Source organism: Onthophagus taurus, chromosome 3, assembly GCF_036711975.1.
Source record: "Onthophagus taurus isolate NC chromosome 3, IU_Otau_3.0, whole genome shotgun sequence".
Taxonomy (NCBI): domain Eukaryota; kingdom Metazoa; phylum Arthropoda; class Insecta; order Coleoptera; family Scarabaeidae; genus Onthophagus; species Onthophagus taurus.
Genome location: NC_091968.1, coordinates 574,447 through 599,094, shown reverse-complemented (window position 1 = coordinate 599,094; position 24,648 = coordinate 574,447). Strand labels below are relative to the sequence as shown.

Genomic DNA, 24,648 nt, shown 5'->3' with positions numbered 1-24,648 from the left:
AAAAAAATGTGCAATATCCCGTATATTTTTCTAGAAATAAGAAAAAGTCGAAATTTGTTCTAAATCCAAAACAATTATTTCAAATTTTCAGTACATTTCTTCAAAATTCATACAACAGACGACGAATTGCATTACATTTTATATATATCTTTATGAAGAGTAAAGATTTTTGATAATATAATTAAAAGAAAGTATAAAAAAGTAATGAAATCCGTAAAGTCGTTTCCCCAACATTGACGTTTTGGGATATATCACAAGATAATTCTAGGGTGACGATATGTCAGATTTAATTTTGAATTGAGTTTATAATAAAATGTTAACTTTAACATTCAAAACTCAAGTTTTATGGTTTAAATTAAAAGTTATTAAAAACAAAATCAACAAATTTTATTAACCAATTTATTTTAGAAGAAATAATTCTTAATCAACATTCTTTTTTAATTGCGCTTTACTTTTCGCTCTAAACACATCTTTCTTTTTTTGTTGCATTTTCTTTTGCTTTTTCGATTCAAGCGCTTCAATCGTTTTCCGATGTTTCTCCAATCGTTCTTTAGTCTCCTTTTTCAACCGCTCCTGTTTGTGTTCATACGCCGTCCTAATCATCTTTAGCATATTCGAAACCTTTTCTTCATGTGGTTCCTTAACCACAGCGACCCTTTTAAATGCTTTCTTTTTCTCGCCAAGTTTCACGTCATGTTTTGGTTTATCTTTATAAGGAAGCGATTGTTGTAGCTTTTTCGGAATAACTAAAGGTTTAAATACTTTTGGTTCTCTTTGAATCTCCTGAAAAAAATTATATAATAATACAGTAACTAAATATTTCGTAGTATTAAATAACTTACAGTGTATAAACTATCAGGATTAACATCGCTTTTAATTCCTTTTGCCCGTTTTAATTCACCAACAGTTCTAACTCCTTTCCAAGCATTTTTTTTATCTGGCGGTAATAATAATGATGTTAATGGGCTATAAAATTTTTCAACTTGGACTTTATACCAAGTTCGGCAAAGTACTAAATCTGTAATTTTACAAAATTGTTAAAAAAAATATATTTTTGCCGTTTCAATTTAGTTTTACCGCTTATTAAAATTTTATCTTCAAATGTAGCTCTGAAACAACCCTCCGGTTTATTTTCGGCCTTTTTGATTTGTCCCCTTATCCCGGAAACAGTTTTTATTTTTGCCCCTTCAAATTTAGCCACTTCTAAAGCGCTATTAAACATTCCTTAAAAAAAATTAAAAATTATTTCTAATTTAAACAAGAATTTCTTTCATTACCAGTTATAAAAGCTGTATTTTTATGAATCTTTAAAGGTTTCCCCACCAATTGTAACTTTTTCATAATTTGCACGCTTTTATCTAATTCTTGAACAGCCCCAGTTGCGGCAATTCTAAATCCTTGTTGTTTAACAACTTCTGGATTAGCCACACAAGATTGTAAAGCTAAAAATCCAGTTCCTTGCGGAGTTATTGGCCCCCAAAAATGAGCGTTACAAGCTAAATGTTGCGGTGTATATTTCAAATATCTTAATCGAAGATTATCCTCTAATTTAGAGTAAAGTGGTAACGTTTGAAATCGTCTCCAACCCAATGAGACTATAACAGGATCGTTCGCCTTTAAAATTTTTTTATACCAACGATGTTTTTTTAATTTTACATTCACAAAACCGATGTTTTCCTCCCCCATGTTTAAAGCGCCCACAATCACGGGGTAAGTTGGATCAAAATTAGTGATGAATTCGCTTGGGACTCGTTCAAGTTCGATTCGAACGTACATTCCGGGGCGGAATCCTTCGATTTGAACGCGAAGATCATCGTCGAGGTTTTCAAAAACCGATTTGTTTAACTCAGCTTGTTTTTCAGCCGATAATTTCAATTCGTCGTAATAATTATTGTCGGTGTTGTCGTATTCAGAATTAAATTTTTCTTTTAATTTTAATTTTTTCGCTAAATGTTCTTTGCGGGTCTTTTCGGAATCTTCTGGTTTATTATCGTTGTTTTCGGTTTCTTCACGTTTTCTTTTTAATTTATTGTTATCTAAGAAATGATAAAAAAGAAATTAGGAATTAAAATTCTGTACCTAAGAGCTAAAGGGACATAAGTTCAAAAGGACTTAATCGTAGAATAGCCGAAAATGATTATAATTTTTTCTAGAACAAATTTGAAACTTTGAAACCTATTAATTTATTAATCATCATTAGGAAATTCTAGGGCCTCTTTAACACAAGGTAAATTCCTAAAGTAATCCCGATTTTCATATTTGGCTTTACTTATAGGTTTTCTAGAATGTCTTAATTGGGGCAAATTTTTCGGTATGTTTGAAGATTTTCGAAGGTTTCTATATAAATTAATGGTGCGACGTCATGACGTAGCAGCCAATGTGTTAAATGATGTTTAAAAAATAAAGTACCTAATGTTTCTTGTCGAATTTGGAGCCTAACAATGCTGGATAATTTAAACTGTTTTCCTTCATTACTTTTTTTTCATGATATGAATAGTGCTGTTAATGATGAGTAAAACGTACTAACATTTTTAAAATCTTCTAAACCCATAGACAATACAATAATTAAATAGTGGTGGGGATTGATGGTATAAGCCTTAGGATGTTGGGTTTCTGTTGTCCACACATAACTCCCTACCTCCTGCATGTAATTAATTTTTGTTTAGAGTTTGGTGTCTTTCCTGAGAAATGGAAATCTGCCAAAGTTGTTCCTATACCTAAGTCATCGACTGCTTCTTCCTTCTCGGATGTGAGGCCAATTAGTATCTTAAGTACTTTGTCGGGAATTTTGGAAAGGGTCGTGGCGGAACAAATACGTGAGCACTTGGAACGGTTTCATATTCTGCCCTCCATCCAATCAGGATTTAGGCCTGGGTATAGTTGTGCAACCGCACTTTCGACAATTATTGATGATGTTATGTCTGCAACGGACAATGGCGCGGCTACTGTTTTGGTTTTACTTGACTTCTCTAAAGCGTTTGACACTATTAATCAGCAACTTCTCTTAGCAATTCTTCATTATATTGGGTTCAATAATACAGCCTTAAATTTTTTTAATAATTATCTGTGCGGGAGAAGTCAGTATGTGGTTATTGATAATAATGTGTCGGATCCTGCCGTATTGAGGTCTGGTGTGCCGCAGGGCTCTACATTGGGTCCCCTTTTGTTCACTATCTATACGTCTCAAATGTTGATCTTTGACCGCTTTTGCTCAAAATTTCATATCTATGCGGATGACACACAACTTTACCACAGCTTTAGCTCAAATAATGTGCTAGAGTCTGTTGCAGATGTAAACAATGATCTAGATAAATTTTTAAATATTACTCGGTCTATATGGTGTTCGGGGGTAGGGAATCCAAAGCGCTTGTCAGCAATATGGCCCATATCTTTATAGATGGAATTGAATTGGAGAAGAAGGTCTGTGTCAAGGATCTTGGTCTTTACATTGACGACAGTTTAAGGTTTACACGTAACACAAGTGAACTGATCAGGCGTGCGTACGCAAAAGTGAAAATGCTGTTTGCTCATAGGCAAGTCTTGAACGCCGATATTAAAAAGAATCTTTGCGAGTCTGTAATTTTATCCAACTTTACATACTGTGACACAATTTACGGCCACTGCCTGTTGACTGATGATGCGCGACGTATTCAGGTAGTTCAGAATTCTTGTATTCGTTTTATATTTGGTATACGCCGACGTCAGAGAGTATCGTATAAGCTGGGGGAGTTGAAGTGGCTGAGTATGTCAAGTCGTCGTCGGTTACATTTTGGTTGTTTTCTTTATAAAGTTGTGTCAAGTAAACTACCACCTTACCTCACCAACAAAATTACTTACAGAACGGATTCATAATATTAATGTACGGCGTAAGGACCTCATTGACATTCCTCGTCACCGTACCCAATTGTTCAAGAGGTCTTTTAGTTATAACGCGGCATGTATTTTGAATAAGTACAGTCTGCTTTTTGCTCAACCATCGTTTCGCACTTTTAAAGAGTCTCTGCATCTTAAATTGCTTAATGACTAGCGCGTCGTTCTACCTTCAACTCGAAATAGTGTATATATATATATATATTTTTTTTCTTTTTAGTTTGTTAGGGACATTTATTAATTTTTATTTGTTTAGGCTCCTCATTTTTTATATTTTTTTCGTTTTTTACTTATCGGCCACGATAATTGTTTCAGGTTGAATTTAATTTTGATTTGTTATTACTTTATTTTGTTTTTTTTATATATTTCTTTTTTTTTGTGTATGGGATTTCCAGGAAGACCAGGACGCCATAATTTGGCTTACTGATGGAAATACCCTTTGGCAAACTCTATACTTAGTTATTTTAATGTATTACCTATATTGTATTGTTATGCCAATAAACTATTATTATTATTATTATTATTATTAAATAACCCCCATTTAACATTTTCAACAACAAATAAAATTAATCTAATCATGGCAAGTAAAAATTTTAAATGGTTTAGTTTTCTTTTTTGCATGTTCAATAACGCTATGCTGACAATCTACCTCCATATGAGTATGGCCTCATAATAAAAATTTATGATTTATAACATGACTGCTGGGAAATACTTGCATTGCATACATGCATACATTACAATCATTTCTTGATTCCTTGGAATTTCTATAAGTAGCCATTTAAAAATACAGGAAGCCATTTCATTACCACCTCTTCCAGCTTTGGTTTCATCCCACATCATACACCAAGTGTTTTTAGTACAACGATTATGTATTGTGTAATTAGGGCCTACAACTTTCGAAGATAGAAGATTTTCTAAAGATCGGCTATTACAACTTATAAATTTTCATTACTTTCTAAAGCATACTTCTTGACTTCATTTTTCATTTGATATCTATTATTTGAATCACCTAAATGTAAATCTCGCTCTTTAGAAATAGCTTGTTTTCCTTCTGCGCTAAGATCAGCCTTAAGCTTTACATTAAAATAATCGCACATATCACATGTGTAGTTGTTTGGTAAATGGAAGGACAAATTAAACATTTCGTTGAAGTTTATTATAAAAAGCCATTTCTTAGCTGGTTCTTCACCTTCCTTCCTAAGTTCTTCGCAATATAACCCATACATTTTTGAAATACTTAAGCCATCTCCAGGATACTTCTTAGCAGACCTTTCTTGAAAATAATGACTTTCATACGATATATAATTTTTTCAATAACTTCCTCAGAAATTTTATAGATAGATACTTTTCTATCTCTTTGATCAGGTACTGACATATTACATGTATTAAATAAAGGGATGAAAAACGATGAACAGTAATTTTTATTTAGATCAGTGCTACAATGTTTCAAAATTTTTTATTAAAAATTTATTTGGTCCGTTGTGATGTCGATCATTGCTATTGTCTTTGTATTTCGTTCGCCATTTGTTATCTAGTAACTTAACAATAATAAATTCTTTAATTTTTTTAAACTTTGTTTGATTTTATATTTGTATTTTAATTTTTATCTCCGTTTTTGTGCCTTTCAGTTGTGCCTGAAGAAGAGGAAAGTTTTCCTTAAAACATTGTAGCACTGATCTAAATAAAAATTACTTTTCATCGTTTTCCATAGCTTTATTTAATAAATTCACGATGATATCAGAATCAAAAATAGCCAAATATTACATGTAGACTTCTTTTTTAGACACATTGTTATAAACACATTTTTCGATGATCAATAAAGTGTTCATAAAATAGTATATTAAAAAACAAGTTTCGTAAGACACGTTTGAAATGTACGAATTCAAGTTGAAAAACGAGTGGCGAAGCCACGAGTTTTTTAATGAATGAGTGCTTTAAGTCTTATAAAACGTGTTTTTTATGCTATTTTTTGTAATTCGCGTTTTTATAGTTTTTTTTAACAAAAATAAAGTAAATTTTGGCAATGTAGGGAAATGGGTATGTAGCAGTTGGTAACACCGGAACACTTGAAAATAGAAACTTTGAATTGACAATTAGAAACTGTCAAAACACAAAATATATTCACCTGAAAAAAATGTTTGATGTACACCTCCCAAAATAAGAGAAATTGCTCAGAGTCAATGTCCTCATCATTGTGGACCTTGTATTCAATGCTAAGAACGTGTTTAAACATCCATAGACAAAAGTCACATTGACAACTATCTCTCTTACAGCATCCAATGCTGTAATGAGTCAAGGTTTATATATTAAAGGTTGTCTAAGTTCCTATGCTGCAATACTTTGATTTTAGTTTGTGGGCGAGGGGCAAGAGCAGGAGTGTTTCGTGACGTAAGCGATCACGGATTGCGCACGCAACCTCATGGCCATGTGGTGCTCCATGCCTTTGTTTAATTTGAATTGCTTGGCGGTATTATTTTCCACATGTGACGTAATGCGCAGTATGGTTGCGTACGAACCTAGACAACCTCTTATACAGGGTGATTTATAACATACGAAGCAGACTAAAAGGGTAGGTACTAGGAGCCAAATTAAAGATATTTTTCTAATAAAATTTTGACCACAACCAAGGACAGTAGAATCTAACAGGACTGCTACATTCATTGTTGTGACAACTTGCCCGCAAACTACGTCATACCATTTGCCACGCCCAGCTCTATGCGTTTGCTGTGGTTTTAGAGGTTATATCGTAGACGTATTCATATTATTTTTGAAGTTTTATTTTTTTAGACGTATTAATGTCTATCATGTAACCTCTAAATCTCTAAAAACACACATCAAACGCATAGTACTGAGTGACAGTTAACAGGGCGTGGCAAATAGTGTGACGTAGAGTGCGGGCAACCAACCCGTAGTGGGCTACAAAAATACAATGCATGTAGCAGTCCTGTTAGATTCTACTGTCCTTGGACCACAACTTAATAATCACAAAGATATAGAACGTTAAAGTTGAAGTAATGGCCGAGCATTTCTTACCATATACGGTATTACACTACGTTTAAATTCAAACTGCGAATATTTCGGGGTTACTTAAACAATGCATAATTAATAAAAATAATAAAATCTTTATAACATAGCAGTTACGGCTGATTAAAAATTTGTTAAAACGCTCAAACGGTGGTGTTTGTTTATTGAGAACCGCTGATACCATGTTTTTATTGCTGCCAATCCAGTTGATTTGGTTACTTAGCAACGGACAAGTATTTTAATTATTCTTTACTGAATATCAGCGGTTCTCAAAAATGGACGTTAAATTATTTAAAAAATTAACATGCGATATCTATGTAACTATTAAGTTTTTAACAAAACATTATTAAGAAAATCTCTTCAGTTTTACCTCCAGTACCTACTCTTTTAGTCTGCTCCGTATGTTATAAATCACCCTGTATATAAACCTTGGTAAGGAGTCTCATTACAGCACCCGTTTGAGTACTGTTATAGCTTCCATTACCGTAGCGAATTACAAAAACTAATTTACAGACTATTTTTGTTTTCAATGAAGAAATTATACAGGATGATTCAGAAAACCGCTGACAGACTTCTAAGACAGGTAATACATCAAAAATTAAGATGAAACGTTTTAATATACATGGGGAATTTCTAGTTCTAATGTTAGTTGTAGTGACAGTGGTAGGTAGTGCTAGTTAGCATAAGAACTCACTATGTTGCATATTTTATACATGCATATTATTGCATACGCACGGCTAAACTGTCTTCAGACACACGGCTAAACCCGAATGTTTCTAGTTCTAGGTCTAGTGTTAGTTTTAGCTTTACACTATCATTAGAACTAATACAAGACCTAGAACTAGAATCATTCGGGTTTAGCCGTCTTGAGAGACGTGGGGCTAAATCTGAATGTTTCTAGTTCTAAGTGTAGTGTTAGTTCTAGTTTTAAATGTTATTTAGCATTAGATTGTGGTATATTTTTATTGAACGAAAGGTAGCACTAACACTAGATCTAAAACCCGAAACTTTCTAATTCTAGGTCTAGTGTTAGTTCTAGTTTTACACTAGCACTATCGTTAGAACTAACACAAGACCTAGAACTAGAATCATTCGGGTTTAGCCGTCTTGAGAGACGTGGGGCTAAATCTGAATGTTTCTAGTTCTAAGTGTAGTGTTAGTTCTAGTTTTAAAAGTTATTTAGCATTAGATTGTGGTATATTTTTATTGAACGAAAGGTAGCACTAACACTAGATCTAAAACCCGAAAGTTTCGGGTTAGTTCTAGCTTTACACTATCATTACATCATTAGAACTAATACAAGACCTAGAACTAGAATCATTCGGGTGTAGCCGTCTTGAGAGACGTGGGGCTAAATCTGAATGTTTCTAGTTCTAGGTGTAGTGTTAGTTCTAGGTTTAAATGTTATTTAGCATTAGGTTGTGGTATATTTTTATTGAACGAAAGGTAGCACTAACACTAGATCTAAAACCCGAAACTTTTTAATTCTAGGTCTAGTGTTAGTTCTAGTTTTACACTAGCACTATCGTTAGAACTAACACAAGACCTAGAACTAGAATCATTCGGGTTTAGCCGTCTTGAAAGACGTGCGGCTAAACCCGAATGTTTCTAGTTTTTGGTCTAGTGTTAGTTCTAATATTAACACAGAGTCTATTGACACAGTCTATGTAACGACAGGTTGTTAGTCGTTATGCATCGAAAGGCTAAGAAAAGCAAGGGTATTTCATCCGAAAATATACGTTGTAATCTCACTTAGTTTAGTGAAAATAACTTTACTTTTAAGTTTATCAGATTGATTTTGTGCATGGCTATAAAATAAACAATTTGTAGGTTAGGTTAGACTTAATATGTTACAATATGTTACACACACAATTTTGGTGTCTGGATTAATTTTGGACTATTTTGCACTAAAAACAAAAGGACTTATTTCTTTATAATCGAAACCTTTTGCTCCTAATAAGGTTTTTTAAAATAATGATACTAAAAATGAAATACTGGATTTTAGAGCATACTTATTTGAGCATTATTTGATTTTTGTTAAAAGTTCCCCTTCTAGCCTCGCCTACCTTTCAGGTACAGAATTAACCTTAAATTTCTAATTTCGCACTAGCGCCATCTCTTGTTGGATATCTGATTCAAATGACAATATTCAAATGAATACAAACATTTTTAATAAACAATTCTAATAAATATATTACAATACCTTTATCATACTCGTCATTAATTTCTTCGTTTTCATTAACTTTTGATCCTTCAAACTTCTCCCCCGTTTCCAAATCTTCAAAATCACCATAAAGTTCATCGTCAGACTCTTTGAGATCGTCCAATTTTAAAAGTTCTTCCGCATCTTCAGATTCTTTCCATTTACCCGTTACGAAACGGTTAACAAGCAATTTTTTGCTATCTTCTTGAAGATAATCGATCGTTTCAATGTTCCATGGTTTATGTAAAGTTGATTCAATGATGTTTAAACGTTCCTTTTCCGATTTAAGACGTTCTTGTTCATGAGAAACAACTTTAAAAATCTCTTCGTCATCATTATCGCTTTCATCATTATTTTTGTTAAGTTCTTCGTCCATTTGCGTTCTTAATTTTTTATCAAAAACTCCATAAACGAGTTTCATTAAATTCCTTTGTGACTGCAAGCGGTTTAAATATGATTCTTTAGCTTTTTCTTGTAAATTATCTTTCCAGTTTAATTCATCATCAGAATTATCTTCATCAAAATCATCTTCTTCATTTTGGTCAGAATCATCCCCTGTATTTTCTTCATCTTCATCAAGAATATCATCATTATCTGTATTAAAAATAACTTTTCTTCTTATTCGTCCCGAATCGAAAACTTCTTCAAATTCTTTTTCATTCAACTCTTTCGACTCCTTTAATTTCTCCAACTCAACCTTTTCTTCTTCCTGTTCCTTCTCAACATCCTCCGCGGTGATTCCAGCACTTCCCGTAAATAATTGCAACTCGGAATGTTGCATTTTAACATCTAAAGTTTCTTTCGTTTCAATTAAATTATTAAAAATGTGATTAGTTTCATCCCCTTCTCGTTTATTATGACTATGACTTCCTCCTAATTCCACGTAAACGGCGTCTTTATCATAAACGATTCCTCCGACCCCTGAAAACGGGGCATAAATGAGTTTTTCCTTCTCAACAAGTGCTCGTTTTTTTATTGTTTCTGGCAAAGGGCATGGATCGGGTAAAAAACTCATTTCTGAGATTTTTGTGTCCCCAAATCCGGGAATGTGGACACAATTATTTTTATTTAAAGGAACCCCGCGAACGTAACCATACAAACAAACATTTCTATCGCATTTTGGGTTTTGACGAACGTTTTCTAAGCCTGTTATGTCTTCGTAACGATCGATGATTAAATAACTGTGATTTGTTCGCCAAGTTAATGGGCGAAATTTCATAACGGAAATAAATCTCCCCAAGTTTTTAATTTCATTTCTTAGGTATTCCCCGTGAATAATTCCTGACAAGTAAAACAATTTTGCTCCTGGATAAACTTCGGTCCAAAATCGATGTTTCAAAACTTTCTTTGTATTCTTCAAAGCTTTATTGTTTTTAATCATATCTAAATGAGTTAAAATTCCCATAATTCTCGGCATACCATGCACTTGACATATATTTAGAAATTCAAAAACTTCCATTTCAAACCCAAAACTAGCGTCACATAACAATAAAACTAAATCGGCTACTTTGGCCAAATCAATCATTGAATTTATATCGTTGTTACATTCCACTAAAGTAACTCTACGTTTTTTCCCTGTTACAATAGTGACGGGTCCTTTAATATCTGTTAAAGGACTCCTCGTAAACAATTTAATCAAATTATTAATTAAAGTTGTTTTGCCTACTTTTGGTGGACCCACCACGGCGATTAAAATCGGTGGGGGCTCAATTGGGGTTCTATCCACCAATGGTACATGTTGTTTCTTTGTATTTAAATCTTGTTTCCTTCGAAAACGCCTTTCTGCTCTTATAGCCGAGTTAAAAGTAAAAGCTTTTGGATTTTTCTGTTTATCACTCAAATTTTCTTGTTGTTTCTTTTTCGCATCCTTTTTGTCAGCTTTTCTTCCTGCCAAGCGCTTTCTGTGAGCTTTTTTCTTATCATTAAATTCTTCATTCATTTTTGCCACTTTAGAAAATGTGTTCAATATTAAGGTTATGTGTTGTGTCACATTTGAAGGTTATGTTTATAATCATAAAACTTATAAATGTTGTTTTATTTACAAATTTAATCTTTTTTATAAAAAAAAGTGTTATATCAAAATATATTTAAATAAAATTAAAGATTATTATTATTAAATATATTTTTTTAGATTTAGTGCATATTTGGTTGCCTAATTCCTACATTTTTTATTATTAAACAAATCCTATAAATAAAAATGGTTTTTTATCAGTGTTTCAAAGTTCACACTTACTGTTATTTTATGAAAACGAGCAAAAAATGGCTGGTATTGTATTAGGAAAGGTAGCTTTCGTTACTGGTAAGTTATTAAATAAAAATTACTCTCTCAATATTAAAGTAATTAAGAGGTTATATACAGGAGCTGCAAGTGGAATTGGGAAAGCAACTTGCCAAATATTAGCTAGGGAAGGTGCTAAAGTGATTGCTGCAGATAGAAATTTAATAGGTGCCAAAGAAACCGCAGCTTCTTTAAAGAACCAAAATGATCACTTGGGTGTTTTGGTTAATGTGAATGAAAAAGAAACAATTCAAGATGCTCTTGAGAAAACTGTTGAAAAGTACAGAGAACCACCATCTGTAATTGTTAATTGTGCTGGAATTACTAGAGATAACTTTTTATTAAAGTTATCTGAAGCCGATTTTAATGAAGTTATTGATGTTAATCTTAAGGTAAATTATAAAATATCAATAATGTGTGATAAATAATATTTTTTTGTAGGGCACTTTTTTGATTATTCAAACTTTCGCTAACGCATTGGTGGATAGAGGAATTAGAAATGGATCAATTGTAAACATTTCAAGCATTGTTGGAAAATATGGTAATTTGGGGCAATGTAATTACGCAGCAAGTAAAGCTGGTGTTGAACTTTTAACAAAAACAGCTTCAAAGGAGTTTGGAAAATTTGGAATTCGTTGCAATACAGTTTTACCAGGTTTCATTAAGACTCCAATGACAGAAATCATTCCGGATAAAGTTAAAAGCAAAGTGATTAGTACCATTTCTATTGGAAGATTTGGAAATGTTGAAGGTTTGTTTCTTTGTTACATATGTAAAAAAGTTATAAAATTGTTTTGCTTTTTTTTTTATAGAGGTTGCAGAAGTTATTTGCTTTTTATCATCTGATAAAAGTTCGTTTATTAATGGTGCCTCTATTGAGGTAACTGGTGGGATGTAAAAAGAATAAAATATAATTTTTATTTAAAATAAAATTTATTTACACTATACATTTATGCATAAAATAAAAATCAAAGTTATAAAAAAAAATTTGACATTTATTGAATAAAAGAACGTATCCAATAAAAAAAACCTAGTCAGTCAACGTCGATATCGATCGTGGCGCCGCCAATAAACAAAACTGGAAATCAACGGAATCCCGTTGGCACACTTTGCGCGTGTTGGAGTCGCCCTACTTATCACTTCACAAACCGCTCTTGACGCGGACGGGTTCCGCAACACCATCTTCATCTTCGTCTTTTCATTTTTCGTTAAAACACTAATAAAAAAAATTACTACCTACCCCATAATTACCATTGCTTTCGTCCGATTTCACTATGTTATGTCATTTACTTTTTTTTGACATTTCTCGTCCGCAGTTTAACGTCAAAAAATAGTTTGCAACGCCAAAAAAGAAATTAAGAACCGTAATATTAAGAGAAGAAATTCGCTGATAGTAAATTTTGAACGAAACCTAAAAGTGTACGTACGAATAATTGTTTTTTTTTCTCGAATAAGTTTCCGGAAGACGTCGAGCAGGGGGCGGTGGCGTCTCCCTTGACGCCAGCCATTTTGGTTGTCCGTCCGGGTTTTTACGCTGTGGTAATTCGAGAATCGGTTTTGTTCTCCCCATCCAAATGGATACTCGCGTTTTCGTTTAAGGCGGTCCAAAATTCGTTTAAACGGAAAATGTAGTTGTTTTTAAGAGGAGATTCGCCGACCGAGGACTCGAAACGTCCGCCGCCATTTACAAGACCGTCGTGGTTTTAACCGAACCGTCGACAGGCAGCAGCAGCAGCGCCGCTAGTGTCCAGCCAGTGTGTGTGTGTTGTGTGTATAGCTCCCGTGATTTTCGTCATTTTCCTTTGGATAACTGGACGCATTACGCAGGTAAATGTGAAAATGTTGATGGGAACAACACGGAGATTAAGTACGATACATTTTCTACATGCGAAAAGCGACGATTTGTGTATTTCGTCGAACGGCTTTGCCCTCGACGTTGGAGTGTTAACCCGCGCCATGTTGTATTTTGTTGCGGGAGAAATCGTTTGGCCGAGATACGACGCCTCTCTTCGCGCCTAAATATTCGATTTTTCTTTTAACAATTTTCGTGGTTAAGTGACTAAGATTGGGGTTTTCTGGTGTTTTGGTATTGGTTTTTTCGTATTGAACTGTCGTAGGGATGCGGCGTCCGTTTTGTTTTCACTAATTTTCCCTTACTATAGCCTCTATAGAGCGCGGGCACATTCAAGGTCCTCGCTCTATCTTACTCTCTCAGACAATAACATTATAAATACGATCATAACCACACTTTTTTCACTTTACTTATTTATTTCAGTTTAGTACCCTTGAAGAAATTTAAAAAATATAAATTGTTTAACTTGGTTAATTTCCTCCTTTTATAATTAACAATAACAATATTTATTTTGTTTTTCGTAAATTATTCACCTTGATTATTTCACCTTGACCAAAGAGAAACTCTTCAAATATTCTTTCATAACCGAGTCCTTCCATCTAACGAAAAAACTTTTATATGATTTCAGGGCTGAATTTCAACTGAAAAAGTTATTTGGTTTTTATGAATGTGACGTATGTAATTCATCTTGATCTTTCTTGTGAGGTAGATATGGTAAATAATAAGTCGAGGTGAGTATTAGAAGAATCTGTGTTATTTTAGGTGAGCATTGCTACCGGTTTTGGATTAATATTTTATATCCGTCATTAGGTGCACATAAAAGAAAATCATGGTGTTAATGTAAGTAAAAGGTGATGAAAAATAACACCAAAATAAGTAATATATCAAAATCATAAAATAATCACATATTTTTCAAATTTATGAACAGTGTGTCCTTCATTAATGGTATTAAGGGTTCAAGATGCACATTTTTCCTCTATGAAAAGTTATAAATGGAAAACATTTCAATCAATTCAAGATGTTCCCGCAATGAAGTACAAACATAAAGATGTTATTTTAAACGGTATTCTTCATCCTTTGTGTCCCAAACTGTCAAAAATTTTGTAACAGAATTAAAACGCTATAAAAATACACCCAGTAAAGGCCTTTGGAATCAATTTTAGCAAAATATGATAATCCCCCATTCCAGGGGTATAATGATTCTTGAGAGTACCCTCAGACATTAAAATATATTTGAGTGATGTTGCAGTATACAAAAACTTTCATTGCTAATATAAAAATGATACATTTTTTATTACTTTACAAAATAAGTAACATTTGCTTTAGCTAAATCACATTATGATATTCAGAAAAACAGTTCTTTTTTTCATCATAAATAAACATTGCATGCAGTACATTTTGAGTGGGGTCTTGACTGAATAGCTTTGGCAGAACAATTTTCACAACTTCCTCTTTCTTTTCCAAAAGTAATCCAGTGCGAACCACGGTTCCCAAGTCTTACGTCGTCAGTAACAGAATAGCGGCTGTACTTTCGTCTTTTGGGTGAACTTGCGCTATGACATTTTCGTGGACGCAGTAAATTTGTGTATTTATGAGACCTGTAGCTACAGAACGATGAAAATCTAATAGCGTCATCCTTTCCCCTTCACATTTGGAATATATGACAAAAGAATTGATGAAGCATATGTCTGTAAAATCCAGAAATCCACCACTTCTTGGAACAGCGGTCGATTGCGTACATCAATTTTCGTTCCATTCTTTTGCATCCTTTTTACTGGTCTCTTCTGTTCCATGAAAATTAGAGCAAAATTTCACACACTTATTGTCCCTCCATTTGTAATAACATATCTAAATTTGAGATACAGTAATCATAATCTCCTCTTTTCATTCGTTTATCATCTACCAAATTTTTTTTCATCTTTTTTGTGAGACCTTATTGTTCCACAAGTTAAGGTTCCCTTAATTTTCAGTTTTTCTAAAAGACGGATACTGGTAAAAAAATTATCGAACTAAATCATTCTATTTTTACTCTACTCTACTATTTATCTGCTAAACACCCGAGGCTTATAACCCCTTTTTATGGGCTTCTTCATGCGATTGAATTGTTTTATATGTGACCTCCCTTTGAAGAATATCATGATTCATCAACAGCCAACTGCCTAGTGCCATGATAATAACTGGAGAACTAACGGTTAAGTGCTTCAAAATGCGGACGGATCTTGTATAGTTTATCCGTATTATTCTCAGGAATAATGCTGTTATTGTTGACATGCAGATATGATAAATTCTCCTGAAACCTGTTATGGCTCATTGTTCGTATGACAAGTGGTACACCCAAGTCTTCAGCATTACTCCAGAAGAGTTTATAGCTTGGCCAACTGTGATAACTCATTAAGAAATTTATGCCAAGGAAACACAGCAACTTTTCTTCTTTCAAGTTTAGCGTTTTATTCCTTTAGGTAGCGTCCAAATTACTTTAAAAGATAATAATTAGAAAGTACCACCAATTATTCCTTCTGGATAATCGTATCCCGGAATTTTAGTCTGTTTTTCCCGTTTTCTCCATTTTCTATCAATTTCTGTCTTGTTTTTCTTCTTGGGCCCTTTGCCACGTATTTCTACTACTTCAGTGTCATTTTCCCCATTTTGATTAGTTAGTTCTACTTCTTTATCTTCCAGCATAAGTACATCACTAACGCTAGTAATAACAATATCAACTTCTTCATTTTCTAATTCAACAAAAACTTTTTCAGCCTCAACCAAAAGTTCTTCATCAGTCAAAGCTTTGTTCAAGTACCAAAACGTATCTGTATTCGCTTGGCTCATTTTTACATCAATCTCAATATTGCACTTGTATCCTAATGGTACTTTTACATACAAAACACAAAATGTAACTTTTTTCGGGATAAAAATAAGAAATGTTTGAAAATTGTCACAAATCACACCTAATAACCATAAACAAAATTCAGCAACACCACTTCTAACCTCACATCTGGATGAATAAATTTAAATATACCTAAAAACCCTACAGTTTGGATTGCGTCATTTTTTATACAGGTGCTTTCTTGTATAGTAGAAAGTACCGACAGTGTGTGTATATTTTTGCTATCCAGATTGTAATACAACTAATATGCTAAGTTTAATGTTCCCATTTTATATGTATTATGTCCATGTTATCATTTCGCTATGTTTTTCTGTTATCTCTGATCATTGTTTAAGATTCTGTAAAGTAAAGGCAGTATTAATAATAATCACGTCATCAGTAGCCCAGACTAAGCTTTAACTCCTTGTAGCTGCTCGCCAATTCCTTACTCCAAAGCATCGTTCTTTATATTACTTTGCCATTGCATTTGAAGTTCCCTTTGGTCGGTTTGAGACCAAAGGGAAGTGTCCAAGTCCTTTTATAACTCTCTAAGTACAATCATGTTGTGGTAGTTGAAACACTACAAATTAGTAATTTTCTTGAAGAAAAGGACTTTATGCTTTTTAGTGAGATGATTTCTTCAAATATGTTTTTCCGACATAGAAACCAAAATTATATCTAGAATACCGAAAACACAATTAGTTCTTTTTGGTGTTTTTATATGTTAGTGTGTAAGTTTTATATGGTAAGAATTTTGATTAAACTTTTTACTTAAGTTTACACCACCATTTGTGTTACATAGCTGAGCATGATGCCGGATATATATATTTTAACCCAAAAGCAAAATAAACAGGTTCTTTCAATACTCATCTTATTTGTTATATCTATTTGGTTCTTAGTGTAAATTTTCAATCATAATTTTAAAGCATAATGTTCTAAAATACTAATTACAATTTTATTTAATCCGTTTCTAATAATAATTTGTCGAAATTAATTAGGTATAATTTGAACAATACTTGAACTATAAACTGAAGACATAAATCTTGCATTGGCCAGATTTTTTATATGATGGTGATACCTGTTTTTATGTAAATTAGATATATTTTTAAATTTTTTGATGCAGAATAATTAAAAACCTTAAGAAACAGCACAACATTCCGAAACTATACTAACCTTGTATAAAGTAAAAAACTACAGTTAAAAAATTAAAATTGTTATTTATCGTTATCACTGCATTCCAATTCTGAGTCAAACGAATTTTCTGAGTTATATTCTGCTTATTGATCGTCTGAATTATCAGTAATATTCTCATCATCTTCACCATCAATTTTACAATCTTCTTCAAACCAAAATCGCAAATTATCAGCCCCATCTGAATTAAATTATATAAATGCAAAATTCTTAACACAGGATAGTAGAAAATACATTGATTTTTAGTAACACCTTGTAAGAAATGAAGGTTTTGACATACACATAAGTATGATATCAAAATGAAATATTTAATAATTGGGGTTATTAATACTCTCAATGTGACTTAATTATTGTTTGTAAAGAGATTATTAATAAAAATGATGACAAAAATACATATATGTTGTTAAATAAAATTTCTTGTTGTAGGTATCACACATCAACATGTTTCTTCTCTAACAAAAGTGACCCCTGATTAAAAGGGGATGTTTGTAAATATCGTCGCCATCAGCCAGTTAATCGACAGGCTAAAATCACCATTGGCGACTCTCCTATAGCGGTTAAGTAAGTTTCTATTATATTTTTTTTACTGTAATTGATCCATTTCACTAAAAGATGTGATTAAAATAAAATTAAAACGCGATTATGCTTAATGAGTTCTTAAATTTTGTTCAATAACTTTGTAAGATCTGTGTTGAAGAAATCATTAAATGATTAAAGTAATGTTTCTAAAAATTTGCTTAATCAATAAAAATTTATTTGTGTAGGTGATTGGCACAACGATGCAGCAGGTGGACGCACCGGCCCAAAACATTTCGGTAAGTTATTAAAACGGCGTTAATCGGCGCCCGTTTTCCCCTTTTTCTCGCTTATAAACAAACGCAAAAGGAGCGTACTACTACCGTGAAAATCTGGTAAAAAAAATGGTAGGCGTTCCAGGCGGCCAGACTAGACGGCGGCAAAGAGAAGGAACCTCCTCCACGAATGGAGGTGCCCATACAGCCCGTCAATGGCATCGTGCAGCCGCCGGTCCATCCGCAGCCCGAGCGACCGGGACGCGTCACCAATCAACTGCAATTCCTGCAGAAGACCGTGCTGAAGGCCGTCTGGAAACATCAGTTTGCATGGCCGTTCCATCAACCAGTTGATGCGAAAAAATTAAACCTTCCGGTAAGAAAACACAAAAATTTTTTGTAATAAATTATTTAGTTATTTTTGTATCAAAGATAAGTTGTTAAAAATTTAGATACATTTTTCTTGATATGATGTGGTTATCCGCATTGCACATTATACGTAGTTTTATTAAGTAATGCTAAGAGTAGATGATGAAATTTATGAAAATAATCACAAAATGCAAATATAAAATGAAAAATTAAAAGTAGAACTTACTGTTATCTAAGATCTCAAAGGCGAACACAACACAAATAGTTTATTATCATAGTGAAGTTTTCTTATTTGTATATAACTAATTGAAATCACTAGAACACATACGACATTATGAGAAGACGAGAGATATTAGAAAAGAATTTATTAACGAACACGTTAAACCGAACTAAGCCAGAGAAATAAAACCTGTTCTAGTTTTATTTATAGCACATAAAAAGTAAAAGTTGAAGCGAAAACAAAAAATTTAATAACCAAGAAATGTATTAAAAACAAAGTAGTATTAAACGATTTTAATTCTAGTTATTTGCAAGTTTAACAATTTATTATATTTTTATGTTATAGGATTATCATAGAATTATTGACCAGCCAATGGATTTGGGTACGATCAAAAAACGTTTGGATAATAACTATTACTGGTCGGGAAAGGAGTGCATACAGGACTTCAACACAATGTTCACTAATTGTTATGTGTATAATAAACCGGGCGAGGACGTTGTGGTGATGGCTCAAACGCTCGAGAAAGTCTTCCTGACGAAGGTCGGCGATATGCCAAAGGAAGAATTTGTGGTGGATTTACCGGCAAAAGGAGGAAAGGGTAGTAAAAAGAAAGTGAGTGGCGTAGGCGGGACGGGTGCGGGAGCTGCTGGTAGCGGCCGAGGTAGGCCCCCTTCAGTTGGAATTTCGTCGACCGTTACCCCGGTCATCGGTAGCTCAGGTATACCATTATCAACACAGGCACCTACGACGATACCCGGAAGTACGGCCACTACGACGATAGCGCCAGCAGCGGCGGCGGCGACACACAGTTCGTTACCTCAGCAGCTGCCGCTTCCCGGTGCCTACGGCGTTCCGCCACCTATGGCTCCTGCCGGAAATCCCATGGACACTTCCGGTATAGCCCCGGCGGTCATGCCCGCGTCCGTTTTACCTTCGCAACAGCCGGCTAAAGTCAAAAAGGGCATCAAGAGAAAGGCGGATACGACAACGCACACCGTTTACGATTACACTACACCTACGGAGGCGAAATCCGCAAAGATATCAACGCGGAGAGAATCCGGACGGCAAATTAAAAAACCAATCAGACCGGAACTTGACGGTCTTGTACCTTATAAGCAATCAAACATTAGTCCCCTTGGCACGAATTCGACGTCGACGCCTCAACACGGTGCCCATAAACCAAAAGAAAAACTCTCGGATCCTTTAAAGTCCTGTAACGATATTTTAAAAGAGCTGTTTTCAAAGAAACACTCTAGTTATGCATGGCCGTTTTATAAGCCGGTCGACGCGGTCTTGTTGGGTCTTCATGATTATCACGAAATTATTAAGAAACCGATGGATTTGGGGACGGTTAAACAGAAAATGGATAACAGGGAGTACAGGACGGCCCAAGAGTTCGCCGCTGATATCAGACTGATATTCACAAACTGTTACAAATACAATCCGTCGGAACACGATGTGGTCGCGATGGCGCGCAAACTCCAGGATGTGTTCGAAATGAGATTTGCTAAAATCCCTGATGAACCGATTAGTCGGCCGTCTATGGGCAGTAGTAAATCAGATTCAAGTTCGTCAGGGTCTAGCTCGGAGTCGTCAAGCGATACAGATGATTCTGAGGAGGAAAAACGAAATAGACAACTTAAATTATTAGAAAAAGAGGTATGATTTATTATTACTGTTACTACTTATTCGTTCCTATACAGCGTGTCTCAGCGAGACCGGTCATTAGACGTTTCTGGGGTTCTGGTGAAAATAAAAATTTGAGAATTCAGACTTAAGTATTATCAATTACGATCTCTTCGACTAAAATATTTTCAGATTTCTTGCACTTCCGGTTATACCGGAAGTCTCCACCTACTTAATTTTTTTAAATGGAACACCCTGTATATTTTTACATATTTGGATTTGTCTGTTTTCATGGTTTATAAATAAGTTTACTTTTTGCAATTTGATTCGGCCGTTCTCGAGTTATTCGAATTTTTCTAGAAAAATCTGCTCCAGCAGATATTTGTTCAAAAAATCAGAGAACACTCAATTTTTGGGATATCAATTTAGGATTCAGAATATGCTTAAACAACATGATGGAGTAAGTTTTGGTGCCGAGAACGGCTATCTAGAACGTTTGGTCACTTTACTATGGCACGTTAACTTTTCAAAATTTGGAAGTACCATAACTTCATTTTTTTTAAATGGCACCCCCCATATTTTATTACTTAGTCGTCTTCGGCGTCTCATTCTACATCTTTTATATCCCATATGTCCCATACTTAACATTAATAGTTTGGGAGATAATTAGGGTTTTTTGAAAAATGCACACATATCATATGGATATTTAGCCTAGTGTGCCATGAAAAACAAGCCTTCTCAATGAGTTCTTGTCAAAGACTCACTTGTTTACCTCACTTGATGCATGTGAGCAAATAATTATCTGTTATGTCCCTTAATATTAGTACTGAAAAGAGTTAAAATCGATAACAATAACGAAAGTACTATTTACACAAATCAAGAAATTCTTAATTTATTTTTTATGCATAAAAAGCGCGACGAAGTTCGTAGTATGATTCCTAGATCTTCTTTGGCAGCTCGAATTGAGGTGTTGGGACTGGGCTCGAAATAAGCCAAGGCATTCACCTCTTCCGTAGCATTATCTACAACATTTTTTGGTCAGTTTAACACGTGATTAATTCGTCCAAAATGCAAAAAAAATGCTTCTATTCTTCTAAATTTATCTTTTGTCTTCGGAGGTAAATGCGGATAATTTTCATTAAACATTCTGCAAGTTCTACTAAGAACTTTGTCGCACTTTTCGTGCACAAAAAATAAATTATGGATTTCTTTATTTGTATAAACATTATTTACGTTATTAATAACCACTTTATCTGGTTTCAGACTCACAAACATCAAACAACGTAAATCAGACTTTGACGTTTGTCAATAAGTCATTAAACATTTGTTTTCCATGGCACACTAGGCTAAATATCCATATGATATGTGTGCATTTTTCAAAAAACCCTAATTATCTCCCAAACTATTAATGTTAGGTATGGGACCTATGGGATATAAAAGATGTAGAATGAGACGCCGAAGACGACTAAGTAATAAAATATGGGGTGTGCCATTTAAAAAAATGAAGTTATGATAGTTCCAAATTTCGAAAAGTTAACGTGTCATAGTAAAGTGACCAAACGATCTAGACAGCCGTTCTTGGCACCAAAACATACTCCATCATGTTGTTTAAGCATGTTCTGAATCCTAAATTGATATCTCAAAAATCGAGTGTTCTATGATTTTTTGAACAAATGTCCGCTAGAGCAGATTTTTCTAGAATTCTAGATTGCAAAAAGTAAAGTTATTTATAAACCTTCAAAACAGACAAATCCAAATATGTAAAAATATACAGGATGTTCCATTTAAAAAAATAAAGTAGGTGGCGACTTCCGGTATAACCAGAAGTGCTAGAAATCTGAAAATATTTTAGTCGAAGAGAACGTAATTGATAATACTTAAGTCTGAATTCTCAATTTTTTATTTTGGCCAGAACCACAGAAACGTCTAATGACCGGTCTCGCTGAGACACCCTGTATACATGTTCCCTTTGATACATTTTAATTGTTTGATCTTTGTTTAGTTGATTGGTTTACAAGAAAAAATGCGTAAATTGGTAGAGGAAAGTTCGAAAAAGAAAAAAGAGAAGAAGAAGCACAAGGAGAAAGATAAAACAAAGAAGCTTGTGAATAGCAGTAGTCTGGGTAAGCCTGGGGCCCACGTGGCCCAAGCCAACAAGGCCAACGCGATAAATACGGACAGCGTTGACGACAGCATAACCAGCGTGGTGTCGGGGGCTGATACGAAGATACCCGGCGGTGATCAAGCGCCTGGTCGAAACTTCCTATTGCACCACCCTGCCACAGCTGGCGCCAACGCTGCCAAGCCGCCTAAGACCAAAGGTGAGCTTGATGTTCACATTTTCACTCGCATTTTTTGTACATCAGAATTATATTCAAAGTAACTAAAGGTTATATAAAAATATTTATTTGAATATAATTCTGGTACTTAAAAAATGTATCTATTTACATATGCGTTTATAAAAAATACTACTTAGGTGTGAGAACACCCAAACAACAATCGGCACCATCGGCAAAAAAACCCAAACCGACCACAAAGGGGGCTGGCCGAAAAAAATCGACGACCCAATCAAATCCTCCGCCATTCGATTCGGACGACGAGGATAACGCACGTCCTATGTCTTATGATGAGAAACGGCAGCTCTCCTTGGACATCAACAAGCTGCCTGGTGATAAATTGGGCCGCGTCGTCCATATCATTCAATCGCGAGAGCCATCCTTGCGCGATTCCAATCCCGACGAGATCGAAATCGACTTTGAAACGCTGAAACCGTCGACGCTGCGTGAGCTCGAAAGCTACGTAGCGTCGTGTCTGCGAAAAAAGCCACGTAAGCCCTACTGTAAGTTCCGTTACATTTGCCTACGAAACAAACAAATAAAAAAGTTTTGAAAATCATCACACGATACACACAACGTCGAACGGCGCTACAAAAATATTTTTTGTAGTACAAAAAGAGGCCGGTCACCCAGTGTTGTTGATCGTTTCCCACCATGAAATCAAATTCTCAAAAATCTCTTCTTTACTTTTTTTTTATTAAAAGAAAGTCAATTGAAGAGGTAAATATTTGTGGAGGGAAACGTTTTTATTTTTGGCGTATGTAATTGGAACTGACATGTTCATATTATTTTTTATTTTCTCTTTAATTATACAAGGTGTCTCGAGATGTGATTTTGAAAATGTGGATTCAAATAGTTCAAGAAATTGATTATCAATTTAAAAAAATTTTTTGGAATGTCGTGTATCGAAAAATCTTAAAATCTCAAATACAATAAAAAAAAATTGAAACATTTTGTAATAGTAAGAAATGTCTTGGACAAAATTAGATTTATATAAACCAGATTCAAAATTTAATTAATTTTCGTTCACATATACTGAGACACTGTGTATAATAATAAAAGCATGGTAGAAGTTGCTCTCTGGTGTTTTTGTGGGTATATTAATTGGAACTGTTTTTAAATGAAAATTAACAGGTGCCGCTTATTGTGTTGTTATAGATACATCTTGAGTATACAAAGATATTTCATTATTTTATTAATATATTCCATTTGTATAATCAATTGTTTTAGATTAATAAAAATAACGTACTTTTCAATTGAATAAGTTAAAATTCTTATATTGAAAATTGATCATTAATTTGGTTTTACAATAATAATTCATTGAACAAAAGGAGTAAAAAGTAAATTAATCTTTTTCCTTTTTGTTTATATATTTGTTATCTCTTTATACTCAATATAGTATCGATAAATTTCGCGCAGTTATTTGGATGTAAATATTAATAGTATTTCCCATTATTTTAGATTCCGGTGTGGTGCATTTTTTTATTGCTTTTTCCAGGGCTGGAAATAACTTAACATAGAATTAAACAATATATACAAATAACCCAAATCTCCTCTACATGGTTTTGCTTTAAAACGATGCACTACGACGATTTTAAAATACTTGATTTATTTAAATTTTATTTCAAAAAAGCATGTTCTACCATAATCCAAGTCAGTACTTTATAACGCTGGTGACAGGTATTCTATGGATTCTTAAATAAACTCTATTCTTGTTTCAAATTTTAAATTAGGTTTTCAAAAAAATCGTAGTAGTTTTTCTTCTTTTTCTTTTCTTTAAGTAGTTTAATTTACCCTTATATTCTCTTCCTTGAGATCTATGACGTTTAATTTGATCTTTAGATAAGAAGCAACCTGGAAAGACAAAGGATGAACAAATGCAGGAGAAGAAACAGGAGCTTGAGAAGAGGCTGAACGATGTTAACGATCGAATCGGATCAGCTAATATAAAAAAGATAAATAAAAAGGGTAATTTTATAATATTTTTACATTGAAATTGATTAGCATGCTATCAAACTAGTAAAA

At 33.8% G+C, this 24,648-nt stretch overlaps 3 protein-coding genes and 1 long non-coding RNA gene across 13 annotated transcripts in view; 2 read left to right on the top strand and 2 right to left on the bottom strand.

Annotated features, from left to right (window-relative positions):
• Positions 1–372: 372 nt before the first annotated feature.
• Positions 373–11,092, bottom strand: LOC111418237 (ribosome biogenesis protein BMS1 homolog). The gene is made up of 5 exons (XM_023050738.2): positions 9,098–11,092; positions 1,278–2,036; positions 1,078–1,224; positions 843–1,018; positions 373–783 (listed from the first exon to the last, which is right to left on the bottom strand). The coding sequence occupies exons 1-5, from the start codon at positions 11,034–11,036 to the stop codon at positions 421–423; spliced, it is 3,384 nt and encodes a 1,127-aa protein (XP_022906506.2). The 5' UTR covers positions 11,037–11,092; the 3' UTR covers positions 373–420.
• Positions 11,093–11,242: 150 nt separating this feature from the next.
• Positions 11,243–12,362, top strand: LOC111418238 ((3R)-3-hydroxyacyl-CoA dehydrogenase). The gene is made up of 4 exons (XM_023050739.2): positions 11,243–11,396; positions 11,457–11,767; positions 11,817–12,126; positions 12,188–12,362. Exons 1-4 carry the CDS (start codon positions 11,357–11,359, stop codon positions 12,271–12,273), a joined length of 747 nt encoding a protein of 248 aa, XP_022906507.2. The 5' UTR covers positions 11,243–11,356; the 3' UTR covers positions 12,274–12,362.
• On the bottom strand, positions 12,350–18,795 carry LOC111418239 (uncharacterized). Of its 2 annotated transcripts, XR_011639924.1 has the most exons (3): positions 18,668–18,795; positions 15,257–16,768; positions 12,350–15,202 (listed from the first exon to the last, which is right to left on the bottom strand). It is a non-coding gene; the product is annotated as an uncharacterized lncRNA (long non-coding RNA). The 2 variants fall into 2 exon arrangements; XR_011639923.1 differs by having other exon boundaries at positions 12,350–16,768.
• The window catches only part of LOC111418236 (bromodomain-containing protein 3-like), a 32,353-nt gene continuing 20,817 nt past the window's right edge, over positions 13,113–24,648 (top strand). For 2 of the 9 annotated variants that reach the window (XM_023050733.2, XM_023050729.2), the window contains exons 1-8: positions 13,113–13,202; positions 17,708–17,842; positions 18,046–18,096; positions 18,209–18,448; positions 19,007–20,320; positions 22,290–22,608; positions 22,764–23,126; positions 24,466–24,591. In XM_023050733.2, the coding sequence (XP_022906501.2) occupies positions 18,061–18,096; positions 18,209–18,448; positions 19,007–20,320; positions 22,290–22,608; positions 22,764–23,126; positions 24,466–24,591 (2,398 nt within the window). In that variant the 5' untranslated portion in view covers positions 13,113–13,202; positions 17,708–17,842; positions 18,046–18,060. Of the gene's footprint in view, positions 13,203–13,857; positions 13,959–17,707; positions 17,843–18,045; positions 18,097–18,166; positions 18,449–19,006; positions 20,321–22,289; positions 22,609–22,763; positions 23,127–24,465; positions 24,592–24,648 lie in introns of those variants that run through there. The other 7 variants (XM_023050734.2, XM_023050737.2, XM_023050735.2 and 4 more) reach the window with 7 other exon arrangements.